Raw genomic sequence first — 25,422 nt, 5'->3', positions numbered from 1 at the left:
GCAAAGAGGGGGAAGGGGGGAACAACAGCACAGCCGGCAAAGCAAGGGGAAAACAAATCAAAAAAACCTACAGGGCGGTTGGAGCCAGGGGGGTCCCTGTGCTGCAGAATGCGCCCTGGTCTAATGGGAGGGGAGCGGGGCGGGGGAGAGAGAAGGGAGGTGGCCAGCGCTTCAGGGGGGCGCTCACCCTGGGGCCCGACTGCCGCGCCGCCTGCCGGGAGGGCTCCGAGCAGCTCCGGTCGGCTGGGAGGGAAGGAAGCGGGCTGCCCTGCTGGGCTTGCTGTAGGGCGCTCCCCTCCTCCCCTAGCCCCCTACAGGGCGGCCGGAGAATGGGGGGGAAAAAAACCCCCGTGCCGCCCTAGGTTTAGGCGGAAGCCGCAGTAGAATCTGCCGCCCCAAGCAGGAACTTGCTCAGCTGGCCGCCCTGCGGGATAGCTGCCCAGAGTGCACCGCTCCGAACAGCGGCGCAAATGCTGTAAGCGTCAACACACTATTGCACAGGAAGCTGTCAGTGTGAACACACAACAGCGGTTTTCCTTCTGTGCTCTCTGAGCCGCGCTGTAACTGTCGGTGCTGAAGCTTTGCCAGTGTAGATGTGCCCTCAGTCTACATTTGCAAATGTAACAGCTCCCCTCAGAGAGCTCTGCAGGAAAGCGCTGCTGTGTGTGTTCACACTGTCAGCCCAACGGTGTGGCCACACTTGCAGCAGCATTGGGAGCAGTGCACTCTGGGCAGCTCTGCCGGTTTTGTAACTTTGCAAGAGTAGACGTGAAAAATCAGCAACCCGACCCTCGAGAGCGGCAGGTTTGCTCCCAGCGCTGGCGCGAGACCACACTCACACATCAAAGCGCTCCCTCTGCACCGCTTGGGATTCTGTTCCATTTTCAAAAGACATTTCTGAAAATATTCTCCTGAAAGCAGGAATTGTGAGATGACGCTCTCTGACCTGTGCTACGCAGGAGTCAGAGTCGATCAGACAGGTGCCTTCTGTTTTTTTTAAATCTGTCAATCTATTATATCAGCCCATGTTCATTTTCAGTGGGAATCTGGTGTTCAAACCCTGAAATCAGATTAAAATGCTGAGACCAAGTATTTCCTAGCACACAGTTGGAAATTGATGGTCATGGAGGATAAAACTGAGATCTGGGCTGGGCCTGCCAGGCAGGGAGCTGCACAGACACCTAGTGAGAAACAGCTGCTGCGTCAAAGGTTTTTGAAACTCAACACCCAAGACAGACGGCGAAGAATGCACGTGAGGGATGTGGGAGGTTTTCGTGCAGCTGTCTCCAGGGACTCTCTCATTGTGTTTCATTCAAGGCACAATAATACACAGCTCTGTCTGCCGGCTCCAGGTCTTTGATGATCAGAACTGTAGCAGTGGCGTTAGTCTCAGAAGTGAATCTAGTCAGGGCAAAATCTGCGTGGTCACTGATGGTGCTTCCCTTCGCTCCTCTCTGGAGAATGTACTGCGGGGCTTGGTTGGGGCTCTGGCGGTACCAGTGGAGAGAGACACCGCTATAGCTGGTGCTGTAAGAGCAGCTGAGTGTCACAGCGTCTCCTTCTATGACAGACATGTCGGGTTCAATGGATTGGATTGAATTGCCAGACACAGCACCTGCAACAAAACAAAATACACCAGCTAAATGTGGAGAGTGTGTATGGGGCTAGATGGAGGGGATGTATAGACAGATAGAGGGAGTGTATGGGGATAGACAGACAGACAGAGAGGGTGTATGGGGAGTGAGAGATACATAGTTTGAGTGCACTCTTTTGAGAGAGAGAGAGAGAGAGTAACAGACATCGTTAAACAGAGAAAGGCTGGGTGAGGGAAAGAAAGAGACAGCTGGCAGAAAGATAATTAAGGATGCAACTTGATATGAGACAGATTCATAGGCAGTGAGACAAGTTGCCCGAACAAAGCTAAAACAACAATTACCTGGACACCGAGTCCCTAGGAAGAGGCTCAGAAGCAAACACTTGTTCATTGTTTGAGATAAGTGGCCCCAGGTAATTCCACTGAGAGATGTTCAAACCTCCACACTCTTCAGAAAGAGCCTCTAATGTTAAAACCTGACTCAGATTCTGCCTTACTTCTCTCTGGGGCGGATGTGAACACACAGCTTCCCAGGAAGCAGAGGGAGGTGGGGTTTGTGGCTGACTGTAACATCATGCTTACTTCCTTCTCGTAATTCATCTGGGGAGTTCCCCCCACATCCTACTTCTAGAAGAAGTTCCTGATTTATTTTTTATTTGATTTATTTATTTGTTTATTTATTGTAATTGTCAGGGTATAGGAAAGAGATTGAGTTCTCTTGTGACCTCAGGTGCTTTTAGTCAGCGCTTTGTTTTCTCGTTAATAGGTAACTGAGAACGAAAGAACGAAAGAAAGACGCCTGCCCAAGAATTAGCACGTGCAGCAGACCCAGTATCTGGGAATCCTAAGGAACACAGCTGGCTTGCAGTGGGCTGCCTCATAGACTACACAGCCTGATTGGCTGGAAGAGTCAGCAGACCGGCTCTTAAGCCCTGCGGCAGCAACAGTTCAGGAGTTGCACAAATCATTTGCCAGGGCTGCTACTTGAGCTTCTGGGCTGGCTTGTTCCAGCCCTGCTCCTGCCTTGGACTCCGCCTGGCCTCACTTTAAGGTAATCCTACCCTGGCCCTCAGCTCCATGCCTCATTTTGTCTTTGCTCCTTGGCTCTGTCTTCTGGATGCTCACTCCGGCTCTAACCCCTGGGCTGCCTGTCCACATCCTGCTCACAAACAGAGAGACATTGTCTCTGCTAGAACTGCGACGCCTTTCACTGGATGAGGATCTGGAGCACTGGAGTTGTCTCAGGCTTCCATTGCTGTAAAAGAGACCAGAATCTGACCCCGTGTTTTTTAGCAGGTGTTTCCAAATTCAGAAAATTTGGTAACCAATTTCTCAATGAATTTTTTTGCAAAGGCAGCAAATATGGTATTAAAACATTGCAAATTTCGGCATGTAAGTACTCTCCTAACTACCACTGAGATAAGTAGTAGTCACGCTTGGTTAAGAGGCGCTTGGTGATATAATATTATGCAGGTGTTTTAAACTAAAATCCTGACCCAGTGAAGCCCTTAAACACGTTTATTTTTTAGCAGTGTGTGTGTAGCCCATTTATTTCTGCGAGACTAAAGCCAGTGCCTACGTGTTTTCCTGGACCGGGTCCAAGAATCTGGGAGCATGTACAGCAGCAAACAATGAGCAACACATGAAGTGATCGCGGGAAGAAATATGATTGAAAGTGAAAATACAATTGCACACTCCTTATAGCATTAAAGGGCTTGAGTCATTCAAATGGCAAAAGTATCTTAATTTAAACAAAAAGAGAAAAAATTTACAGTGGAAATATATATGATCCAGCCGGAGTGTGAAACCTGAATGGAACCAAACTTAGCCAAAGAAGCTGTCAAGCAGAAAAACAGAGTGCCTTCCACACTATGTAGCCCTGAGAAATCTTTACCTTTTTTGTACAGATACAGATATTACCCTACTCCACAGTGGGGTCTGATAACACAGTAGTTCACGGAGGAGTCCTGGAGAGACAGCTCTTCAATTTCCAAAGTCAGACGCATCTTATTAATAAAATAATCGTTATCCTCCAAATACAAAACTGCTGAGAATTTCCCGAGGGCAAACTTGTTCTCATCATCAGACCTGAAAGCAGTCAATACATGCTGGGGAGGTTGGCTCGCATACTGACGGTACCAAGACAGATAGGGGTTTCTGTCTACCGTGGAGATGTTACACTGTAATGTTGCATTGTGTCCAGCGGAGATTCTCAGCTCCGGAGGTGACTGGAATACAGAAAAACTTTCAGCAATACCTGCAAAGGAGGGAAAGGTCTTGAAACACGTTTTTATGCATCCTTTTTTTCTGTAATATTTATCTATCGTTCAAGGCACATCTGATGAGCCAAAATGTGATTTTTAATACAATTCCAGGGTTTGCCAAAATAATTACATAAAATCCCCATATATTTTCTGGGTTGTTTTTTTTTTTAAGAGATTGCATTTTACTTGCCAAATATCACAAAAGTTGAGGTTCTGAAGCATTTATACATCTGCTTCAGAATGAAAATGGCTCTCACCTGACAACAGGAGAATAAGATGGAGATGTAGAATCAAGCAGGGCATTTTGTAACTTTAGATTATCTTCACCAATTACTTCCAAAGGATTTCTGCCTGCTGCTTCTCATGTAACAGTTTGTATTATAAATATGGAACCTGCTCTTTCTGTGACCTGTGTGTGGCCTTCCTGTCACCTCCTGGGACTAAAGTATTGAACAAACCAAGAAAATAGTATGGGATGTGTTGCTCTGGAGCGCCCTCTAGTAGAAAAGTGGAGAGGGAGCAAGAAAAGCATTCTTAGCCCACTCCTGGGGAGAAATAGCTTATTTTCTGGTGGCGTGTCCCATGGATGGCGTCTTCCCAGAGAAGCAGTGCAGGCAGCCTATAGATGTTTCATGAAAGCCATTTCAGAGTTAAGGGGCTTGGGTGAAATTGATAATGTAGCACTTCTTAAAACATTATTCAAGCCATGGTTTACAGTCATCTTTTAAAACTTTCCTGCTGAAAAATCCTCAGTGGAAGTGTAGTGCCTAAAGCTCTTAGACCACTTTGTGGGTCCTAGGCTAGACTTCTAAGAGAGGAAGGATGGTACACTGGTCACAGTTCTGGGCAACTACCCCTATAGTCCCGATCCATGTTCCAGGCAGCCCTCTCCAGCTTCTGGCCCCACAGCTGTGAACATAAAAACGGCTGTACCAGGTCAGACCAAAGGCCCATCCATCCCAGTATCCTGTCTACCAACACTGGTCAATGCCAGGTGCCCCACAGGAAGTGAACCTAATGGGTAATGATCAAGTGATCTCTCCCCTGCCATCCATCTCCAACCTCAGACAAACAGAGGCTAGGGACACAATCCCTTACCCATTCTGACTAATAGCCATTTATGGACTTAACCATCATGAATTTATCCAGTTCCCTTTTAAACGCCTTTATATTCCTAACCTTCACAACCTCCTCAGGTAAGGAGTTCCACAAGTTGACTGTGCGCTGTGTGAAAAAGAACTCTCTTCTATTTGTTTTAAATCTGCTGCCTATTAATTTCATTTGGTGACCTCTAGTTCTTGTATTATGGGAATAATTAAATAACTTTTCCTTATCCACTTTCTGCACATCACTCATGATTTTATATACCTTTATCATACCCCCCCTTAGTCTCCTCTTTTCCAAAATGAAGAGTCCTAGCCTTTTTAATCTTTCCTCATGGGACCCTCTCCAAACCCCTAATGATTTTAGTTGCCCTTTTCTGAACCTTTTCTAGTGCCAGTATATCTTTTTTGAGATGAAGAGACCACATCTATATGCAGTATTCGAGATATGAGCATACCATCGATTTATATAAGGACAATAATATATTCTCAGTCTTATTCTCTATCCGCTTTTTGAAAATTCTTAACATCCTGTTTGCTTTTTTGACTGCCTCTGCACACTGTGTTAGTTTTCTTAGAGAGAAAAGTGTGTGTGAGTGTCTCCTGATCAGGGTATTTCCAGGCTGCACAGCTCCCTGCGTACACTGTGATGTCCCAGTTACACAGACTGCCCAAAGAGGCCAGCACCTATGCTTTGCTTTCTCTTCTAAGATAATTTCCCACAGTTTTAAGTTACCACACAGCTTTTTTCTAAGCAAGCACATTTTATTCTTAAGGTAAAAGCATTGCTGAGAAAATGCATTAATGGTAATGAAAGAACTTATACGCAAGCAAATAAGTCCTCTCTCTCTCTCTCTCTCTCACTCACTCACACACACACACACAGAGAGAGAGAGAGAGAGACACACATATACACACCCCTACCTGCAAGGGCTCTGGCAAATCATTCTGTCTAATCCTCCCCTAAGGAATGGGGCTCCCCTTGGACAGAAGGGTCCTGTCTGTTTGCTTGATCAGGAAAAAAGGACCTGAGCCCATTTTGATCTCTAGATGTTTATTAAAAAGCCATACTCTGGGTGGTGGTCTGTACTGCATCCATCTTGAGCCAGTACATGCAAGTGTCCCCAGGGGATAGTGTCTTCTGGGATGTGTTAGAAGCTGATGGAAATTGCCTCATCACTGAGTTTGATGCTGTATTCCAGGAGCATCTAAGAAGCATCACCAGCCAAGAAATGTACACCCACCACTAACTTGGAAAAAAATTCAAAATGAGATTATACAGTTACTGGCAACAAAAGTCAAACAAAAGATTGTGGCAGATCTGAAGTCAGCAAGATATTACTGTTATTCTGCACTGCACACCTGACATCAGCCATACAGAACAAATGACATTAATGGTGCATTTTGTAACAACAACAGAACCTAGTGAAAATGTCCCTGCAATGGTGACTTGCAGAGCATTTTCTAGAATTTACTGACACTGATGGTACTACAGGAGCTAGTATGACAAATGTGCTTCTTAAAAAGCTGGAAGATACAGGAGTTGCAGTAGCTGACATGAGAGGTCAGGGCTATGATAATGGTCCCAACGTGAGAGAAAAGAACAGAGGAATGCAGACACGGATCCGAGAGTTAAACCCTCGAGCTTTTTTTGTCCCATGCAATTCTCATTCATTGAACTTGGTGGTCAGTGATGCAGCGTCAGCTTCCAGTGAGGTTGCTGAATTTTTTACTGTAATTCCAAGAATCTATGGATTTTTCTCTGTATCAACTCCTTGATATCAAATTTTGAAGCAACGTCTAGGAACATCCTCTCTGACAGTGAAACCACTGAGTGCCACACGATGGGAAAGTTGAGTGGAGGCGATAAAGCCTATCAAACACCACATGGGGAAGCTAGATGATGCCATAGTTGCCATTATGGAGAATAATGCTATGACAGGAACTGTTCATGGGACAACAGTGGTAGAGGGAAATGGAATCACCAGAAACATACATAACTTCAAATTTCTGCTGTGTTGTGGCATGACATACTCTTTGAAATAAATGTTGTAATCAAAAGGCTCTAAGGTGTTGACCTTGATATATCTGGAGCAATGGAACAACTGGACAAAGCAAAGTCATACCTACAGTCTTACTGGTCAGAGGAGGGATTTCAAAACATTCTGAAGAGTGCACAGAAGTGGGAAAAGGAACTTCACAGTGAAGCAATTTTCCCAGCCATTTGAGAATACAAGAGTCACCGAAGAAGATGACATTTTGATTATGAGGCAGAGGATAATCCCGTAAGAGACCCCAAACAACAATTCAAAGTTTAATTCTTTAACCAGGTGCTAGATTGTGCAATACAGTCAGTTGAAGAACGTTTCACGCAGCTCAAGGAACACAGCAGTATATTTGGGATGTTGTATGATATTCCAAAACTCCTTACTTTACCTGAAGAAGACGTACACCAGCAATGCAGGGCACTAGAGACAGCCAAGTAGTAAAGCAATTTGCAGCATACATTTATCTTCTTTGTTTTAGGAGTCTTTAGTTAATTATAAAATAATTCTTCCTTTAATTTGTTTAAATATTAATTCCGGTTTTAAATGTTAGATCTGCTCTTTCCGAGGCCACTTCCTCTCTTTCACGCCTGTCCTATGATGCTGAAGTCACAAGGGAACTTCTATCAGTCAGTTTGACTCAGATATTGCTATAGAACAAAATATCTAATGTAATGTGAAACGTCACTATGTGTAAGTCAGGAGCACCCACTAGTGGCTGTAAGAAACCATGTAAGAAAATATCAAAAGCCCGCAAGAAAGACATTTCAGAGACCTTTCAGAGACCCAAAAATTCCTGTTGTTAAACGAGATTTCTCATGCTGCTCCAGTTCAACCACAAAGTATGGGCTGCAAGTAGGAATCGTTGGGTGATATTCTCTTCCCGGTGTTATGAAGGAAATCAGACTACATGGTCACAGTGCTCTCTTCTGCCCTTAAAATCTCTATGTTTGTCGGTATGGCGCTTAGCTCAGGCAAAGAGAGACCGCCTTCCGCTTTAAACTGAGACGATTCCTACCAGCCAGTGCTGATTGACGGGAAAAGGTTTGTTTGTAAAGAGGCTCTCACCCATCTTCTCACTATTCGTCTCCACATAGAACTTGTCTGCTCTGAGCTCATAATCATGACTGGTATTGACACAACAGCCCCTGTCCCGGACCAGGGCCCGGTTATACTAGGCACTATCCCTTAAGCGCATTCTAGGAGCCCAGGTCTTAGGGCAAGACTCCATTACGCCAGGCGCTGTACAAACACAGAATTTAAAAAGGATCAGTGCCCTAAAGACCTCTAAACTGTCTGGGTGTCTGTGGGGAGACTGTGGGGCTTCGGGGACGCCTGTCTGTGGTCACTCTCCAGTGCAGGGCCTGTGAATGGGAAGGAAGGGAGGGATTTTGTACAGCTCTGCTGCGTGGCTCTGTCACTGTGCCCGCTGCAGGGCGCAGAGATACACCCCTGTGTCTGACAGCTCCAGGGAGGTGATGTTCAGAACTGTGGAGCTGTCAGCAGCCTGGGAAGAAAACCTCTCCTGGGCGAAATCCGCGTTTTCGCTAACAGACGCGTACAGCTTCGTCCCTCTCCGCAGAATGTACTGCGGGGCTCGGTTAGGAGACTGTCGGTACCAGTAGAGATAGACGCCCCTAGAATCGGTGGTATCGTAGGAACAGCTGAATGTCACCGAGCCTCCTCCTACTCCAGACACTTCGGGTTCCTTGGACTGGACCGAATCACCCAGCGCAGCACCTGCGACGAGAAATAAACACACACAATATACGATCAGTTCCATGCAAGCTAAGTGCCCAACCGAGAGAAAGAGACTGTGGAAGGGGAGCAATAAAGCTAGGTATGTAAATAGATAGACTGACAGGGAGGGAGCGCTGCAAAGAAACGGAGACAGCTAGCGGATTGGTTCTGGTTTGGGGAGGGGAAAGAAAGAGGGTTTAATTAGCTGTGAGCCGGGCTTCATGAACAAAGCTAACAGCTCAATTACCTGGACATAGAATGAGCATAAAAAGGTTTAGAACAAAACGCATGGCCTTTGTTTAGCGGACTTTGCTCTTAGAGTCACAAAGAGGCGGTGAAAACACAACAGGAAAGCCACGGGATTGTTGGCTGAATGTTATAGACCGACTCACGTGCCTCCCTGAAAAGTCCAGAGGGGCGGATCTGACCCCAATGCCCAAACCAAGAGGAAACTAGGGAAGAGGAGTGGTGTTTGCTAATAATTGCTATGTGAAAATGTCTCTGCTGGTTCTTTCATCAAAAAGGTTGGTTTGTTCCTAGCTGTGACTATCTCTATTCAATAGACATCACATACTTGTATAAGAAGCTGAACGAACAGAAGAGCTGGAGGACGGAAAGAGCAAGCTGGATGGGTGGATGTTTATTTCGGTGGAGCTGAACTGCTTTACATCAAAGACCCTGTCCCGATAGAGATACACCAGACTTGCAGAGATGGGACAGAGATCAGAACCTCGCCCAATGTCTCCTGTAGATTTTTCCAGCTGCAGGAAATCGTGCTACAATTTTCCAAGGGGAGGAGGGTGATTTGTTTTACTGACAACAAATATTTTCATTGAAAGTTTGTAAATTCTTGCATATAGGAGTTCACATGAAAATAATTGTGAAAATGCGTCGGGCTCCGTTTTCACAGGATGGTGGGTCTCATACTACACAAGGGCAGAAACGGAAAGATCCTCCCAGACATGGGAAGATCAGAAGGAACGTAACTTGCGTGATGCTGGGCTAGAAAGAGTTAAGCAACCAGTAGGCTACAGAACCCAAATTTAGCCTTTAAAGACATATTTGAAAAGTATGTAAACGGCAATTGAGGCCATAAATAACTAACAAAACTTCCTTACATAGGCTAGAGCTTTGAAATATAAACCTGAACTATTAGAGCAGGGATGGGCAAACTTTTTGGCCTGAGGGTCACATCAGGTTTTGTAAATTGTATGGAGGGCTCCCCCCCCGTACTCCTTCCCCCATCCAACCCCCCTGTTCCCTTACGGCCCCCCCAAGACCCCTGCCCCATTCAACCACCCCTTCTCCCTGTGCCCTGACTGCCCCCAAACCCCTGCCCCTGACTGCCCCCTGCTGCCCTATCCAACACTCCCCGTCGCCTCCTTCCTGACTGCCACTGACCCCTGCCCCCATTCAACCCCTCTGTTCTCCCCAGACTGCCCGGACCCCTATCCACACCCCCGCACCCTGATCACCACTCAACTCCCTTGCCCTCTATCCAACCCCCCGATCCCTGTACCCTGACTGCCCACGGGACCCCTGCCTCCATTCAACCCCCTGTTTTCCCCCCAACCACCATCCACATACACCCTCGCCCACCCCCCCAACTCCTCTGCCCTCTTTCCAACCCTCTGCTCCCTACCCCTTTACCATGCGGCCTAGAGCATCGGTGGCTGGCGGCATTACAGCCTTACCTCCCGATTCCCTCTCAGATCTGAACCTTAGAGTTCAGAAAATGAGATACTAGCATCTGAATCCTCTAAGCTTAATTACCAGCTTAGATCTGATAGCACTGCCACCACCCAAAAATATAGTGTTTTGGGGCACTCTGACCTCCCCAACCTTCCCTGGGGACCCCAAGAACCCAGATCCCTTAGGTTCTTAAAACAAGGAGAAATAAACCATTCTCCCACCTTTCCCCCTCCCAGAATTTCCCTCCCTGGGCTATCCTGAGAGATACTGATCCAACCTCTTAAATCACCATACAGAGAAGCATCTCCCTTCCCTTCCACAAAGAGGCAAACAGATTCAAGGAAAACAGAGAGAGATTCTATCTCTCTCCACTCCCGTCTCCCCTACCCGTCCTGGTGAGTTATCCCAATCCCCTGGAATAAAACAAAGGAAACAAGAAAAAAAATCAGTCAGGTTCTCTAAAAAGAAATCTTTTAATAAAAGAAAGGAAAAAGTAAAGAATTATCTCTGTAACTTCAAGATGTAAATATTACAGGGTCCTATAGCTTACCGACACCAGAAATAGACTTTCCCCTCAGTACCAATACAAATCAAAATATTCCCAGCAACTACACATATAAAAATTACTCAGCCAGATCCACAATTGCAAATAGAGTAAAACAATCAAAAAGCCTAAACCGCCTGTTTTTACTTACTATTTGAAAAGAAACTTAGAGAGCCTGTAGTAATGTCTGGTCTCTCTCAGACCCTCCGAGAGAAGAACACACAAGGGACAAAGAACACACACAAAAGCTTCCCTCCACCCAAATTTAAAAGTATCTTGTCTTCTGATTGGTCTTCTGGTCAGGTGTCCAGTTCTACCTGTAACCCTTTACAGGTAGAAGGGACATTAACCCTTAACAATCTGTTTATGACACCCCCGCTCCCTGCCCCTTTACCATGCTGCCTAGAGCACCGGTGGCTGGTGGCACTACAGCCGCACCTCCCGGCTGGAGCTAGGCCATGTCGCCACCTCCCAGCACAGCGACCGGGTCAGGCCGGGCTCTTCAGCTGCGCTGCCCAGGAGCTCACAGCCCCGCCGGCCAGAACATTGCTCTGGCGGAGGGAGGAGCTGAGGCTGCGGGGGGCCGGGAACAGGAGGGGAGAGGCCGGGAGCGAGTATCCCGGGCCAGGAGCAGGGGTGCAGCAGGATGGTCTCACAGGCCAGATGTGGCCCGCAGGCCAGAGTTTGCCCACTTTTGTGTTAGAGAATTGGAAGAAGATAGTGATTGTGGTAGTCTATGTTTACTGGTATCTTGTTAGTGGTTAACAATTTGACCAAACGGTTCCTGTCAATATTCTATTGATTCAGAGAGGAAAGGGGGACAGATACTACCCTGTAGATAGAACTTGGCTGTAATAATATCATTGTCTATATTTCTCTCTGAAGTTTGTAATAAACTGTCTATAAACTGCTGGAGGAGTCTGTGCACCTTGAGGTCCTTAAACCATGATTTGAGGACTTCAATAGCTCAGACATAGGTTAGGGGTTTATTACAGGAGTGGGTGGGTGAGATTCTGTGCCCTGCATGGTCAGGAGATCAGACTAGATGATCATAATGATCCCTTCTGTCGTTAAAGTCTATGAGTCTATGCTTAAGGGATAATTGCTTTATGCTAATTAATGCAACTAGATACCCCTGCGCACATAGGAAGTAGGAAGTTTTATGTCAAAGCCACTGTGCTTCTTCACGCAAGGAACACTTGCTGTCAAGAGGCTGCCAGAGAACTATCAAGCGACCTCTTGGACCCTAATCCCGTCATCTCATATCTACCTAAACTTTACCAGTGCCAAGACTAAGGTGTCCAGCTCCAATCTGGATCACCTTGACTTGGATAGTGGACAATATCCCATGGAGCCAATTCAGAAAGCACTCTTTGCAACTCTAAAGGTCACGGTCTCTGCTATGAAACTGACCTATGATTTTTATTCAGAATTGGCAGTAAGGTGTATTTGGGTAGGATATGAAATATTCATTGACCTGATGGGTAATGTGTCCAGTCCCGATTTGGGACTGGTAGGATTTTTTACATGATGAAGGAGGCTTTCAGCAATCAATCCTCATCATATTTGACTTGGCTGGCTGAGTGGGAGCCCAAGACTGGATTGTATTAAGGGAACTGTGGTTTTGGCTTTGTAGGTATTGTAGAAGCTGCTTTGTTGCTGGTTTGGTGGCTCTAAGAATTATTAATTATGTCCAGTTTGGAGGATCATCCTCCCCATTCTTTGCAGTTTGCCCCATTGAGCAATCTCAGCGTGCTCCTCCCTCCCAGGACGTCGGGTCACAACTTGGAAGAGAAGAATCATTAAAAAAGGGTCGAGTAGAAAAACAGCTTCTGACAACATCAATGTACTTGAGCACCCAGGATCACTTCTTGTATCGCCGGAGATGCAGCTCTGCCCAAGTGTGGGGCTCAGAGCACAGTAATACACGGCTCTGTCTCGAAAGGCCACAGCCGCGGTCTTCAAGGGAACCGTCTTATTATCGTCGATCAAAACGGTTAAGAACTTTCCGGAGGTGAACGCGTTCTTCTCAGCAGGAGATTTATAGGCTGTCAGTATATGCTGGGGTGGTTGGTTCGGATACTGGCGGTACCAGAAGAGATTCGGGCTGCTAGAAATGGTGGTGAAATTACAGTGTAATAATACATGGTGTCCCTCTGAGTCTGTCTCTTCCAGAGGAGACGGAAACACAGAATCACCTTGAACAAAACCTGTAAAGGAACTAAAAGGTCATTAAGTAATTTTATTTTTCCTTCTCCTATATACTATAGATCTATAATTTGAGTACTAGTTTATATACAAACTGGTTTCCTTTGTTAAACCAAGATTTGTTTTCCTAGAGAGGACAAAGCCTTCTTTCAGAAAAACTGGATGAAGTTTATTATACTGGTTAAAATATTCTGTGCTGTTAATAAGTATTGTGTGCCCATAAGTAAGCCAGGTGCCCAACTCTCCTAAGATCTTTTGAAACCCTACCCTGGAATAACAGGAATTCTGTAGCTTTCAAGTAACGTAAATACTAAATTCATCAAAGTAAACATTTCTCACCTGAGTAAACAAACAGAAGGTGGAGCGGTAAAGCCAAATAGTAAAGCATTTTGCAGCATAAATTTATCTTTTTTTTTTAAGGAGTCTTTAGTTAATTATAAAATAATTCTTCCTTTAATTTGTTTAAATGTTAATTCCGGTTTTAAATGTTAGATCTGCTCTTTCTGAGGCCACGTCCTATCTTCCCCGCCCGTCTTATGATGCTGAAGTCACAATCACAAGGGATCTTCTGTCAGTTTGTCTCCGATATTGTTATAGAACCAAATATCTAATGTAATGTGAAACGTCACTATCTGTAAGTCAGGGGCGCCCACTAGTGGCTGTAATAAACCATGCAAGAAAATATCAAAAGCCAGCAAGAAAGACATTTCAGAGACCTTTCTGAGGCTAAAAAGTCTTATTGTTAAATGGAATTTCTCATGCTGCTCTAGTTAAACCACAAAATATGGGCTGCAAGTAGGAATCCTTAGGTGATATCCCCTCCCCTGCGTCATCCAGGAGATCAGACTACATGGGCACAGTGCTCCCTTCTTTTACCCTTAAAATCTCTGTTTGTAGATGCAATGCTTAGCTCAAGCAGAGACACCCTTTTCTGCTTTAAACAGATTATTCCTACCATCCAGTCCTGAATTATGGGCTTTGGGGAAAAGGTTTGTTTATAAAGAAACTATTAATCATCTTCTCACTATTGTTCTCTACATAGAACCTAACTGCTTAAACTCATGATTATGAGTGATCATTGACACAACAGCCCCTGTCCTGGACCGGGACCCCATTATGTTAGATGCTGTATGTAGTAAGTAGAGGCCCTGAGACATGAACCTTGGTATCAGAGGCCTGGTATGAGGCCTAAGGCCTGAACTAAAGTAATGGTCAAGACTTTGCTAACATAAAGCAAAGTGAAGCTGTGAGCCAGAGGCAGGCCCTGCTCACAGAAGTTGGCAAGGAAAGGAGTGATGCTGCAGAAAGATATATACCTAAAAAGTACTGAACACCAGATATCAGAACATTCGCATACTCGTACACTCCACACAGATAACAAGAAACAGACTGACCCATCCCAATGACAGGGCCAAAAGGGTAATATGATGGATAGAGTTGTTTTGTTCGAACCAACATGTACAAGGTGAGAGGTGACACCTTACTACTTAGAGGGGTTGTACCTTGCTATGTAGAGGGGTTGCACCTCAATACATCAGGAATGATGTGTAACTTGTTTGTATCTGTGTATAAGAATGCATCCCTGGGGCAGTGTCTTTGTCCAGCTGAGGGGGTAGTGGAAAGTCCCGCCACTGACTGAGCTGAGTCCATTGACCGGGGGCACATATTCGTAGTATGTTCTAAAACAGACAAAGAAATCTACAGGGAACTACTATTGTGTCCAATACGGCAATAAAACTGGCCGACATACCTTCATACCTTACTAGAGTCTGTGGTCATTGGGGGTTCTCTTCGGGTCTGCTGTGTCAGCTATCTTCGCAGAGCTGAGACAGCACACAGAGGGAACACACGCACGCAGCCAAGTGATATCAACATTAAACAGAGCAGAGCACCACACCGGTAGCATCTGACAACACTGTACACTAAGTGTATTCCAGGTGCCATTAGAAGACCTAGTCTTAGACCAGGACTCTATTGTGCTAGACCCTGTGCAAACAAAAAATTATGAAAGGTTCATTACTGCCCAAACATGTATCAATGAATAATTGCTGCTATATTTTTGGCAAGTAATTTTAAACATCATTACATAAGTGCCTGCTGTGTAATTAATGATCAGTGACCTTCATGCAGGAAAGCACCATTAGGCACTCCCTACAACTTAAACACCTGCTATGGCAGATGAAATTTAATGTTGATAAATGCAAAGTATTTGGAAAGCATAATTCCAACTATACATTTAAAATGATGGAGTCTAAAGGGATCTTGAAGTCATTGGGGATAGTTGTCTAAAAACATCCACAAAACGTGCAACAGCAGTCAAAAAAAACTAACAGAAAACTGGGAATCATTAAGAAAGAAATAGATAATAGGACAGAAAATATCATATTGCCTCTATATAAATTCATGGTATGCTCACTTCTTGAATACTGTGTGCAGATGTGGTTGCCCCATTGGAAAGAAAGATATAATGGAATTGGAAAAGGTTCAGAAAACAGCAACAAAAATTATTAGGGGTATGAAACAGCTTCCCTATGAGGAGAAGTTAATAAGTCTGGAACCTTTCAGCTTGGAAAAAAGATGGCTAAGGGAAGATATGATAGAGGTCTATGAAATCATGACTGGTGTAGAGAAAGTAGATAAGAAATTGCTGTTTACTACTTTTCATAACATAAGAAATAAGGGTCAACAAATTAAATTAATAGACATCAGGTTTAAAATAAATAAAACGAAGTATTTCTTCACACAACACGCAGTCAACCTGTGGAACTCTTTACCAGAGGATGTTGTGAAGGCCAAAACCATAACAAGGTTAAAAAAAAGCTGGATAAGTTCATGGAGGATAGGTCCATCAATGGCTATTAGCCAGGCTGCTCAGGGATGGTGTCCCTAGCCTCTGTTTGCCAGAAGCTAGGAATGGGCTACAGAGGATGGATCACTTGATGATTCTCTGTTCTGTTCATTTCCTCTGGGGCACCTGGCATTGGTCACAGATCACACGGAAGACAGGCTACTGGGATAGATGGACCTTTGGTCTGACCCAGTGTGGCCTTTCTTATGTTCTTATGCTTAGGCGATTTCCTCAGTGTTGGAACAGAAGGGATATTTTAAGTGTTTGTGATGGCTGATTATATGGTATTGTTATAGCTCACTATAGCACTTAGGCACTCCAAAAGAAAGCCAAGGGGAGTTAGGCACATAAACTGGTGAGTCACTCTTGAAATTCCCACCAAGGAGAATATTTTAGTGGTGTTTGGATGCCGAAAGTCGAGCATATAGCAAGTGTCTGCTTCTTCACATGCTTAAAAATTTGCTCTAGGTGCTTTCAAAAATCCTACAAGGTCAGTGGTTCTCAACCAGAGGTGCACAGAGACCTTCCAGGGGGTATATCAACTCTTCTAGACATTTGCCTTGTTTTACAACAGGCTACATCAAAAGAACTAGCCGATTCAGTACAAATAAAAACATCAGGCAGACAAAACGGGAAAGAAAGCCATTTTTCAGCAATAGTCTGGGTGTGCCATTCTGATATTTTTAAATCTGGGTTTTTTTTAAGTGAGTAGTTTTAAGTGAAGTGAAAACTTGGGATGTTCAAGGGAATCAGACTCCTGAAAGGAGTGGAGAAGTCTGGAAAGTGGCGAGCCACTGCGCTGGGGGCAGATCTTAAAGATATTTAGGCATCTAGTGAGATTTTTTCAAAAGCACGTAGGTGTCTCTATCTCATTGATTTCAATGGGTGTTAGGCACCTAGTTACCTTTGAAAATCCCAGTAGGCACTTAAATACCTTTTTAAAACCCGTCCCCAGGTGCCTCTCCGCATGTTTAAGCACCTAAATACCTTTAAAATCTCGCCTCTAGTCATTTGCCCAGGTCTCTATAGGTGAAATAATTTAACCGTATTCCTCAGCCCGAAGCTTTCCTGCCAGCTAGCAAGATGTGGGGCTGGGACAGCCCCTGTCTGTAATTGCCTGTCACCTACAGCAGAGCTGCATTTGTACCTGTGACTGAGTGAGACTGCGGGGCTTTGGGGACGCCTGTCTCTGGTCTCTCCCCAGTGCAGGGCAGGTGAATGGGAAAGAAGGGAGGGATTTTGTACAGCTCTGCTGCGTGGCTCTGTCACTGTGCCCGCTGCAGGGCGCAGAGATACACCCCTGTGTCTGACAGCTCCAGGGAGGTGATGTTCAGAACTGTGGAGCTGTCAGCAGCCTGGGAAGAAAACCTCTCCTGGGCGAAATCCGCATTTTCGCTATAAGTGTCGTACACCTTGGTTCCTCTCCGCAGAATGTACTGCGGGGCTCGGTTAGGAGACTGTCGGTACCAGTACAGATAGATGCCCGAAAAATCGGTGGTATCGTAGGAACAGCTGAATGTCACCGAGCCTCCTTCTACTCCAGACACTTGGGGTTCCTTGGACTGGATCGAATCACCCAGCGCAGCACCTGCGACAAGAAATAAATAAATACAATGTACCAGTTCCAGACAAGCGGGGTGCCGAACCGAGAGAGGGAGCATGGAAGGGGAAAGGGGACTACAAGCAGGCAGACAGTGAAGGACATATAAAACAGCGGATAAACTGAAATAGAGAACGTGCTGCAGAGAAATGGAGACAGCAGGCGGATTGGTTCTGGTTTTGGGAGGAGAGAGAGAGGGTTTAATTAGCAGCGAGCCAGGCTGCATGAACAAAGCTAACAGCTCAATTACCTGGACACAGAGTGAGTATAAAAAGGGTTAGAACAAAACGCATGGCCTTTGTTTTGCGGACTTAGAGTCACAAAGAGGCAGTGAAAACACAACAGCGAAGCAAAGGGATTGATTGTTATTTGAATGTTCTAAACCGATCAACGTGCCCCCCTAAAAAGTCGAGGGGGGCGGATCTGACCCCAGTGCCCAAACCCAGAGGAAACTAGGGGAGGGGAGTGGTGTTTGCTACTGATTTCTATGGGAAACCGTCTCTGTTTGGCGGCTCTTCCGGCCGCTGCACCTTCCAAAAAGGTTTGATTGTAGCTGTGACTGTCTCTATGCAGTAGATAAAATGTTTGGACATGAAATGGACTTTGCTCACCAGGAAACCAGAGAGACTACCTTGTGTAAGAAGATGGGCAAGCAGAAAGACTGACGGACAGAGATACCTGACTGGATGGATGTTGATTTTAGAGGAGTTGAGACGTTTCACATTAAAGAACCCGCTGCCCCGATTAGTTAGACCAGAGTTGCGCTGATGGAACAGAGATCAGAACCTCGCCCAGTTTATTTTCCAGCTGCAGGAGATCCCGTTACCATTTTTCAAGTTTTATGGAGTGATTTGTTTTATTAACAAATATTTTCATTGAAAGTTTGTAAATTCGTGTATTTATTAACTCACATAAATATAATTGAGATAATAACGCGTCGGGCTTGGTTTGCACAGCATGGGGGCTATACCGCAGGGGTAGAAACGGAAAGATCCTCCCAGACATGAGAAGAGCAGAAGGAACTGAACTTGGCAGAGACGGGTCATAAAATAAGAGTCAGGTAGAAAAACAGTCTTTGCCACCCTCGGTGTGTGTGAGCACCTCGATCACTTCTCGTATCGCCGGAGAGGCAGCTCTGCCCTACTGCGTACCTCACAGCACAGTGATACACGGCTGTTATTAGCCTGGAACAAAACTGATGAAAATGTTCCAGCAGTGACCCTGTTCTTCTCAGCAGGAGATTGATACTCTGCCAATAAATGCTGGGGCGGTCGGTTCGGACACTGATTGAACCAGAGCGGATTTGGTCTGGTGAAAGCGGCGGTGAAATTACGCTGCAATGCTGCGTGTTGCCCCTCAGAGATTTGCATTTCTTCAGGAGATGGAAACACAGAATTACTTTGAACAAGACCTGTCGAAAGAAAAAAAGGCAATAAAGTAACTATATGTATTCCCTCATAGCTTTACACAAAAGTTTCTGATGATCTTATGCAGAAACTGGTTTCCATTTTAAAATAAAGTATCAGAAAAGGAATGTTGTTCCCATAAACCTTTACGGTTTTGTGGTTCAGATAATTTAGTTTCTTTTTAAATAATTACGTGGTATTTTCAAAAGGTGATTAGGAAACTGGTTTCCTAATTCCCCAGGCTTCTTTGAAAAATGAGCCTGTTATAGCAGGACTGCTGTAGTTCTTAAGAAAAGCAATAAATTCAATAAAAATGAACATTTAGCTCACCTGACCTCACAAGTAGAAGGCAGATCTGTAGAGCAAGGAAGAAGACCATTTTGAAGCTTCAAATTCTCCTCCTTTTTACTAGGCTCTTTGTGGAGTTATTAGAGGTTTTATTTCTCCTGATTTGTGCATTAAAAGAATGCGTCTGCTGTAAAAGTGCCATCTCTGTGACATCCCCCTCTTTATGACTTTAGAGTTGCGAAAGAAATGTTGTCCAGGGAGTTGCCTGATTCAGTTTCACCTTAAATAAATAAAATACACTGCAAAATATAATTACCAGAACGTCAGGAACGCCACCTAGTGGACATAATAAATCTTGCAAGTACATTTGAAAAAAGAGCAAGAAAACGTAAGAATGATCTGGTATGGCAAATGGCCCATTAAGCCCCGTATCCTGTGGCCAATGCCAGGTTCTTCACAGGGAATGAACAGAACAGGGCGATCATCAAGTGATCCGTCACCCTTCGTCCAGTCCTAGAATCTGACAGTCAGACATTTAGGAGCACCAAGAGCATGGGGGTGCATCCATGAACATATTGTCTACTAGCCATGGATGGACCTATCCTCCAGAAACCATTCAGATATTTCTCTGGAGTGGGGGAAAGGATTAATTTCACATGGAATTTCTCATGCTTCTCTAGGTCCATCATAAGTTATGGGTCTGGTGCGGCAGTCATTGGGAGAAATTCTCTAGCCCTTGTTATCCAAGGGGTCAAATTTAAAAACCTGTGTATCTCTGTCTTACTTATCTCCTGAAGAGATTATTTCAAAAATTATTCCTACAAGCCATTCCATAGTTACAGGAGTTTTGGGAAGATGTTTCGTTGCTCCTTAAGAAAAAAAAAAGATCTTCTCCCCAGACTTCACCATTTAACACCTGCTTAATGGTTAATATTAGTGGTTGTAACTATGCTACTCCCAAGCCTGACTGAAAAAGCAGGAGAGATGACATCAGCCTAGCAGCCGGTCATAAAACTTTGCCAAATGAATACACTAGATGAACATCCTCTTTATGCCCTATATGGAGGCTTGGGGGGATTAGATTTCTAGCAGCGAAAGTCAATAAATGAGGATTTCAACGCACACACGCACACAAACACCAGGTAAAAATATTTCCACTGATAATCCTTTGCCTAGCTGTAAAACTCAGTTAAGAACAATACTGCTTGGAAACCTACTGGAGTTTGATTTAACTCCGTTTACTTTGACAAATGAAATGTCAACATCATGTCTTAATGGTTACATAGTTTTGAGTTTTTGGATCTCCGAGTCTTTTGTCATTAAATAATTGTGTAAAACGCCCAAGTTCTGCGATGAGTGCGGGGCATGAGGAGGAGAAGGAGCACTGTGGATACGTCTAGCCTCAGCTGACATCAGGGCCCCATTGTCCTGGGTGCTGCACAGATACTGACAGAGACGAACCTCGCTGCGTTTAGACATTTGGGCTGGGATTTAAGATCAGTGACGAAGGCAGAAAGGCATCGATGCATTGACATGTATTTATGATATATATTTAATGTATCGGCGAGATGTTGACAGGGAGGACAGCACCTGTCTGAGCTGTGGCCCAGCTTTGCATCCCTCACTGAGGGTGAATGCTGGGTCATGGGGACACTCTCTCTGGCCCCTCTTCCATGCTGAGCCTCTGAAGGTGAAGGGAAGAGGAGGATTTTTGTACAGCTCTGCTGTGTGGCTGTGTCACTGTGCTCGCTGCAGGGCGCAGTAATACACCGCTGTGTCCGCCAGCTCCAGGGCTGTGATGGTCAGAGCAGTGGAGTTGCCATCAGCTTGGGAAGAAAACCTCTGCTGGGCGAAATCTGCGGTATCACTGCCAGATCTGGCTTCCTTCGTCCCTCTCCGTAGGATGTACTGCGGGGCTCGGTTCGGGTACTGACGGTACCAGTAGAGATAGACACCAGCAGTGTAGCTGGTTTCATAAAAACATCTGAGAATCACGGACACGCCTTCAGCTCCAGACATCTGGGGCTCCCTTTGCTGGACCGAGTCACCCAGCACCGCACCTGCAACAAGAAATGGAGAGAGAAAATATAGCAGTTGTGTGCATTCTGAGTGCTCACTTCAGTACTTTAGTAGACTGGGAGAGGAGTATGGGGACACAGAGAGAAAGAGACACACACTGCAAAGGCGGAGGGGTCTGTGTGTGTGTGTGAAAAAGAGAATGAGAGAGAAATTCGGCAGTAATCAGCTTAACTGGACGACCAATTACCTGGATATAGAGTGAAAACAAAAAGGACGAACATTAAACGTTTGCTCATTGTGTAAGCAGAGCGGTTCAGGTTTCAATTCTACCCGGAACCCTTCAGCCGTGAAGAGACAGCGTCCTGCCTGCATGTGTTAAACTCGCCGCATTTCTTCAGCCACTGGCCTACTAAGGGAGTATGTGGAAGTGAGATCCCTCCCTAACCCACAGGAAACGAAGAGAGGTTGGTTCCGCTTGTGAACGGCGTTCTCAGACCTTCTTTAACATCTCTTGACTTGAAGGTAAATGCGACTTTCTTTGCAGGTGTTTACATTAAGCAGGAAACAGAGATTTGTGGTACATAGAGTAAATTATATGACTGAGAAATCTAGGACCCCACCTCCCTACAACCAGTTTCTCAAGGATTCTTGTTCACCGGTGCACAATGAGTGTGTCCCACGGATTTTTTTTTCCTAAAAGAATTTGGCTTCAGCGTTTCTGAAATATCAGATATTTCAAAAACACTGAAGAGAAATGCTTTTAGAAATATATTATGTATATTTAATATCTGCACATATCACATTTATATATTCAAGTTTAATTCTTCCCAAAAGACCCTCTGGAGGATAAGTTATACCCGAGTGTGCTCATGGACCTCATTCAGGAAAAGTCGGGGTTAATGCACACAGACATCGAAGGATTCTCTGAATATCCGAGTATTGAGCTTTGCGGGATCAGGCTGGAAAAGGAATTCCCTTTCTGAGAGTTCTTTAGTGAGAACCAGGCACCCACCCGTGAGCTGTAAACTTTTAGGGCTGTTACAAACAGTGGGGTCTGTTTTCAGCTGAGATTAGGCGGAGAGGTGGGTGGCAGTGGGACATAACAGTGCAACATTTTCCTATTCATTAAAATATTTCAAAAGGCTTCAGTCTTACTGAGAAAATGTTCAGTTTTCATGAGTTTGGGGCTTTCATCTGTGCTTTTGTTTGGATTACGTTGAGCTAAATACGACTGGGTTGGGTTTCTTTCCGGTTTTTTTTTCGAGGGGCGGGGGTCTTGGAATGGATTAAGTTGAACTGAGTTTCAATGGGTTTGGTGGATTCGGTTGGTTTGGGCTGTAATCACCAGAGTTGGTTTGGGGATTGAATTTCATTTAACTGAGTTAGGTTGCACGGCTTTGAGTTGGGCTTGACTGGATTGTGTTGGGATCGGTTCAGCTGGATACAGGGTCTAGCCAGGTTGGCTTGATTTGAGTAGCGTTGGCTTGGATTAAACCGGGCTCAGGTGTATTGGATTTCGTGAGAGGAGGGGGAGTGAATGCACAGCCATGCGTCTTGTTGGTGATGTAAACACGTTTTAGCCCAGGGATCGGCAACCTTTGTACGGGGCTAGCCGGGGTAAGTACCCTGGCTGGCTGGTTTGTTTACCTTCTGCCGCAGGTTTAGCTGACAGTGGCTCCTAATGTTCGCGGTTCACCTCCATGCCAATGGGGGCTGCGGGAAGCTGCGCGGGCTAAGGGATGTGCTGGCCGCCACTTCCCGCCGCCCCCTGGTCTGGAGCGGGGAACCACGGCCAGCGGAAGCCGAGATTGGCGGACCCTGCGTAAGCGGCAGGTAAACAAACCTGCCTGGCCTGCCAGGTGCTTCCCTGGGGAGCCGCGTGCCAAAGGTTGCCGATCCCTGTTTTAGCCTATCGGTTACACATTTATAAATAGAGTTCTCTTCTTCCCTAGAAGTGCCAGACTTGTTTTGATAAACTTGTTGCCTGATACATGTCATAACTCTGGGGGAGGGCTCCTGAATATAGCTTTCATTCATCTGAAATTATAGTAGTGACAAATTATTAAAAGTTAAACTAAATTAGTAACTCTTGTTCTAACATTTTCCATTTATGGCTTACAGTCTTTTCAATAAGAAATTTATTTTAATCCAAAGAATCTTCATTAATAATTAAAAAACAGAGGAATATACAGTAGGGCAAAGTGCCAGAACTAATTTTTTTTAGAGAAAATTAACAGAATATAAGGGGAACAGTTTATTTTAAAGAACAGATTAGACAAACACCTGTCCAAGTTAATCCTTGTACATTTGGTTCTGCCTCATCACAGGGGGCTGGAATAGCTGCCTCTCGATGTCCCTTCCAGCCCCCTGTTTACGATTCTATCGTTTCCCTAAGCAACCTTTTGTAGAGCGGAGATACATTTCTCCCCCACTGTGGGTCTCAGAGCACAGTAATACACAGCGCTCTCCTGGTGAGAAACAGCCTCAATCTGGAAGGGAGCCGTCCTATTACCCATGTACAAAGATGCTGAGAATTTTCCCTGGACAAGCGCCTGATCCGTGGCATCAAACGTCGTTTTAGTCACTATATGCTGTGGAGACTGGTTCGGATACTGCCGGTACCAAAAGAGATACGGATTTGGGTCAGCTGTGGTGAAATTACAGTGTAAAGTTACACTTTTCCCCTCTAAGACTCTCACTTCTGGAGGAAACTGGTCCACGGAGTCACTTTGTGCAAGACCTGTGGAGGGAAAGAGAGACTTTAAATATCTGTGTATATGTGGCTGGAACTTTTTAACGCCGTGAGGACTTGGACCCCTCACTCCCTTGTGCTCCTGTGAAAATTTCAGCCTCTGCACGTGTAACTGAGTCACGTCTTAAAAACATCTCTCTCTATTCCCAGCACACTGATGATGCTAACCTGGATGTCTCTTTGCAAAGGAAAACAAAATTCCTCCTACGATTTCTTTGTTCAGAGACCTTTATTTTTTCCTTTGTAAATGCCTTTGTTTCAAATGAAAGTTTTTAGTCTCACCTGACTGCGGAAACAGAATCCAGAGCTGTACAGCCACGTACAAGAGCATTTTGCAGCTTCAGGTTATCCTGGTGTTGTTACTACGATCAGCAGCTAGTTATGGAATATCTCTTCCTCCTCTGTGATTTTGAAAATGATCATTCATGTCCTAAAGATGAAACCTGCTTCCTTCTGACCTCTGTCTCCTCCCTCTCAGCTTGTGACGCTACACAACGAGGCAAACTCATTCAGCTTCTGATTCCAAGTTACTTTCTCTCACATACACACATACTTTCTCTCTCACACACCATAATATAAATTAAAATATAGATATGAAGGTGTGGAGCGCCCTCTAGTGAATGTCAAATAAAACAAGCGACAGAAAGTCCTGCGGCACCCCTTTCTATTCCCAAATTTACTTATGATCATGAAAACTTAGTCCCCTCGTTTTTGTTGTTGTTGACATCTATTTAGATCAGAAGTAAAAAACCTTCAAAGTGAGGATAAAAGGAGAGCTATTAAACATAACGAAGAAACATACTTTTCGATTTTCTGTATCTATATTTTTGACCCTAACTTTACACCTTTTCTAATATAGTATTCTACATCTCGAGACCAAAATCTATGCAGAACAGAATGTCTTCATCATGTGCAAAAATACAGTTTATAAAATGGCAAATGATAGAATATATCAGTTGGCCAAATGAAGCTACACTTACTTAAACCAAGGCTTATCACAACCACGAAGGAGAGAGGCAAATGCATTATTCTTTTAATAATTAGAATGGTCAATAATCCTGCAGATCTATCCCTCTCTATATCCACAGCTGTATCCTTTTCTTTTCCTGATGCACAGAAAAGCAAAAACGGATTTTTTTTCTTTGGATTTGGTGCCTTTAAAATCTGTGTGTTTGCTTTTTGTTCCTTGCACTTTCCTTTGAAGCATCTCCTACTGTCTACAATTCGAGAAACAATATTGGACTAGATGGAGCCTGATTCACTGTGGTCCTGCATTCCCTGGTTTCCTTTTAAAATTATGAGCAACCTTTAGTGCAAAA

At 44.8% G+C, this 25,422-nt stretch overlaps 3 gene segments (V, D, J or C); all 3 read right to left on the bottom strand.

Annotated features, from left to right (window-relative positions):
• Nucleotides 1-8,298: 8,298 nt before the first annotated feature.
• On the bottom strand, nucleotides 8,299-9,168 carry LOC127031419 (T cell receptor alpha variable 38-1-like). The segment is given in 2 exon segments: nucleotides 8,299-8,746; nucleotides 8,994-9,168. Coding segments are annotated over 2 exon segments (366 nt in total).
• Nucleotides 9,169-17,005: 7,837 nt separating this feature from the next.
• The window catches only part of LOC127031404 (T cell receptor alpha variable 38-1-like), a 255,799-nt gene continuing 247,382 nt past the window's right edge, over nucleotides 17,006-25,422 (bottom strand). The window contains 1 exon segment of the V gene segment in view: nucleotides 17,006-17,406. Within this exon segment, the coding sequence occupies nucleotides 17,304-17,406 (103 nt within the window).
• The window catches only part of LOC127031414 (T cell receptor alpha variable 19-like), a 92,618-nt gene continuing 90,854 nt past the window's right edge, over nucleotides 23,659-25,422 (bottom strand). The window contains 1 exon segment of the V gene segment in view: nucleotides 23,659-24,091. Within this exon segment, the coding sequence occupies nucleotides 23,742-24,091 (350 nt within the window).

Source organism: Gopherus flavomarginatus, chromosome 11, assembly GCF_025201925.1.
Source record: "Gopherus flavomarginatus isolate rGopFla2 chromosome 11, rGopFla2.mat.asm, whole genome shotgun sequence".
In the NCBI taxonomy this organism is placed as follows: domain Eukaryota; kingdom Metazoa; phylum Chordata; order Testudines; family Testudinidae; genus Gopherus; species Gopherus flavomarginatus.
This window is presented reverse-complemented; position numbering and strand designations above follow the sequence as displayed.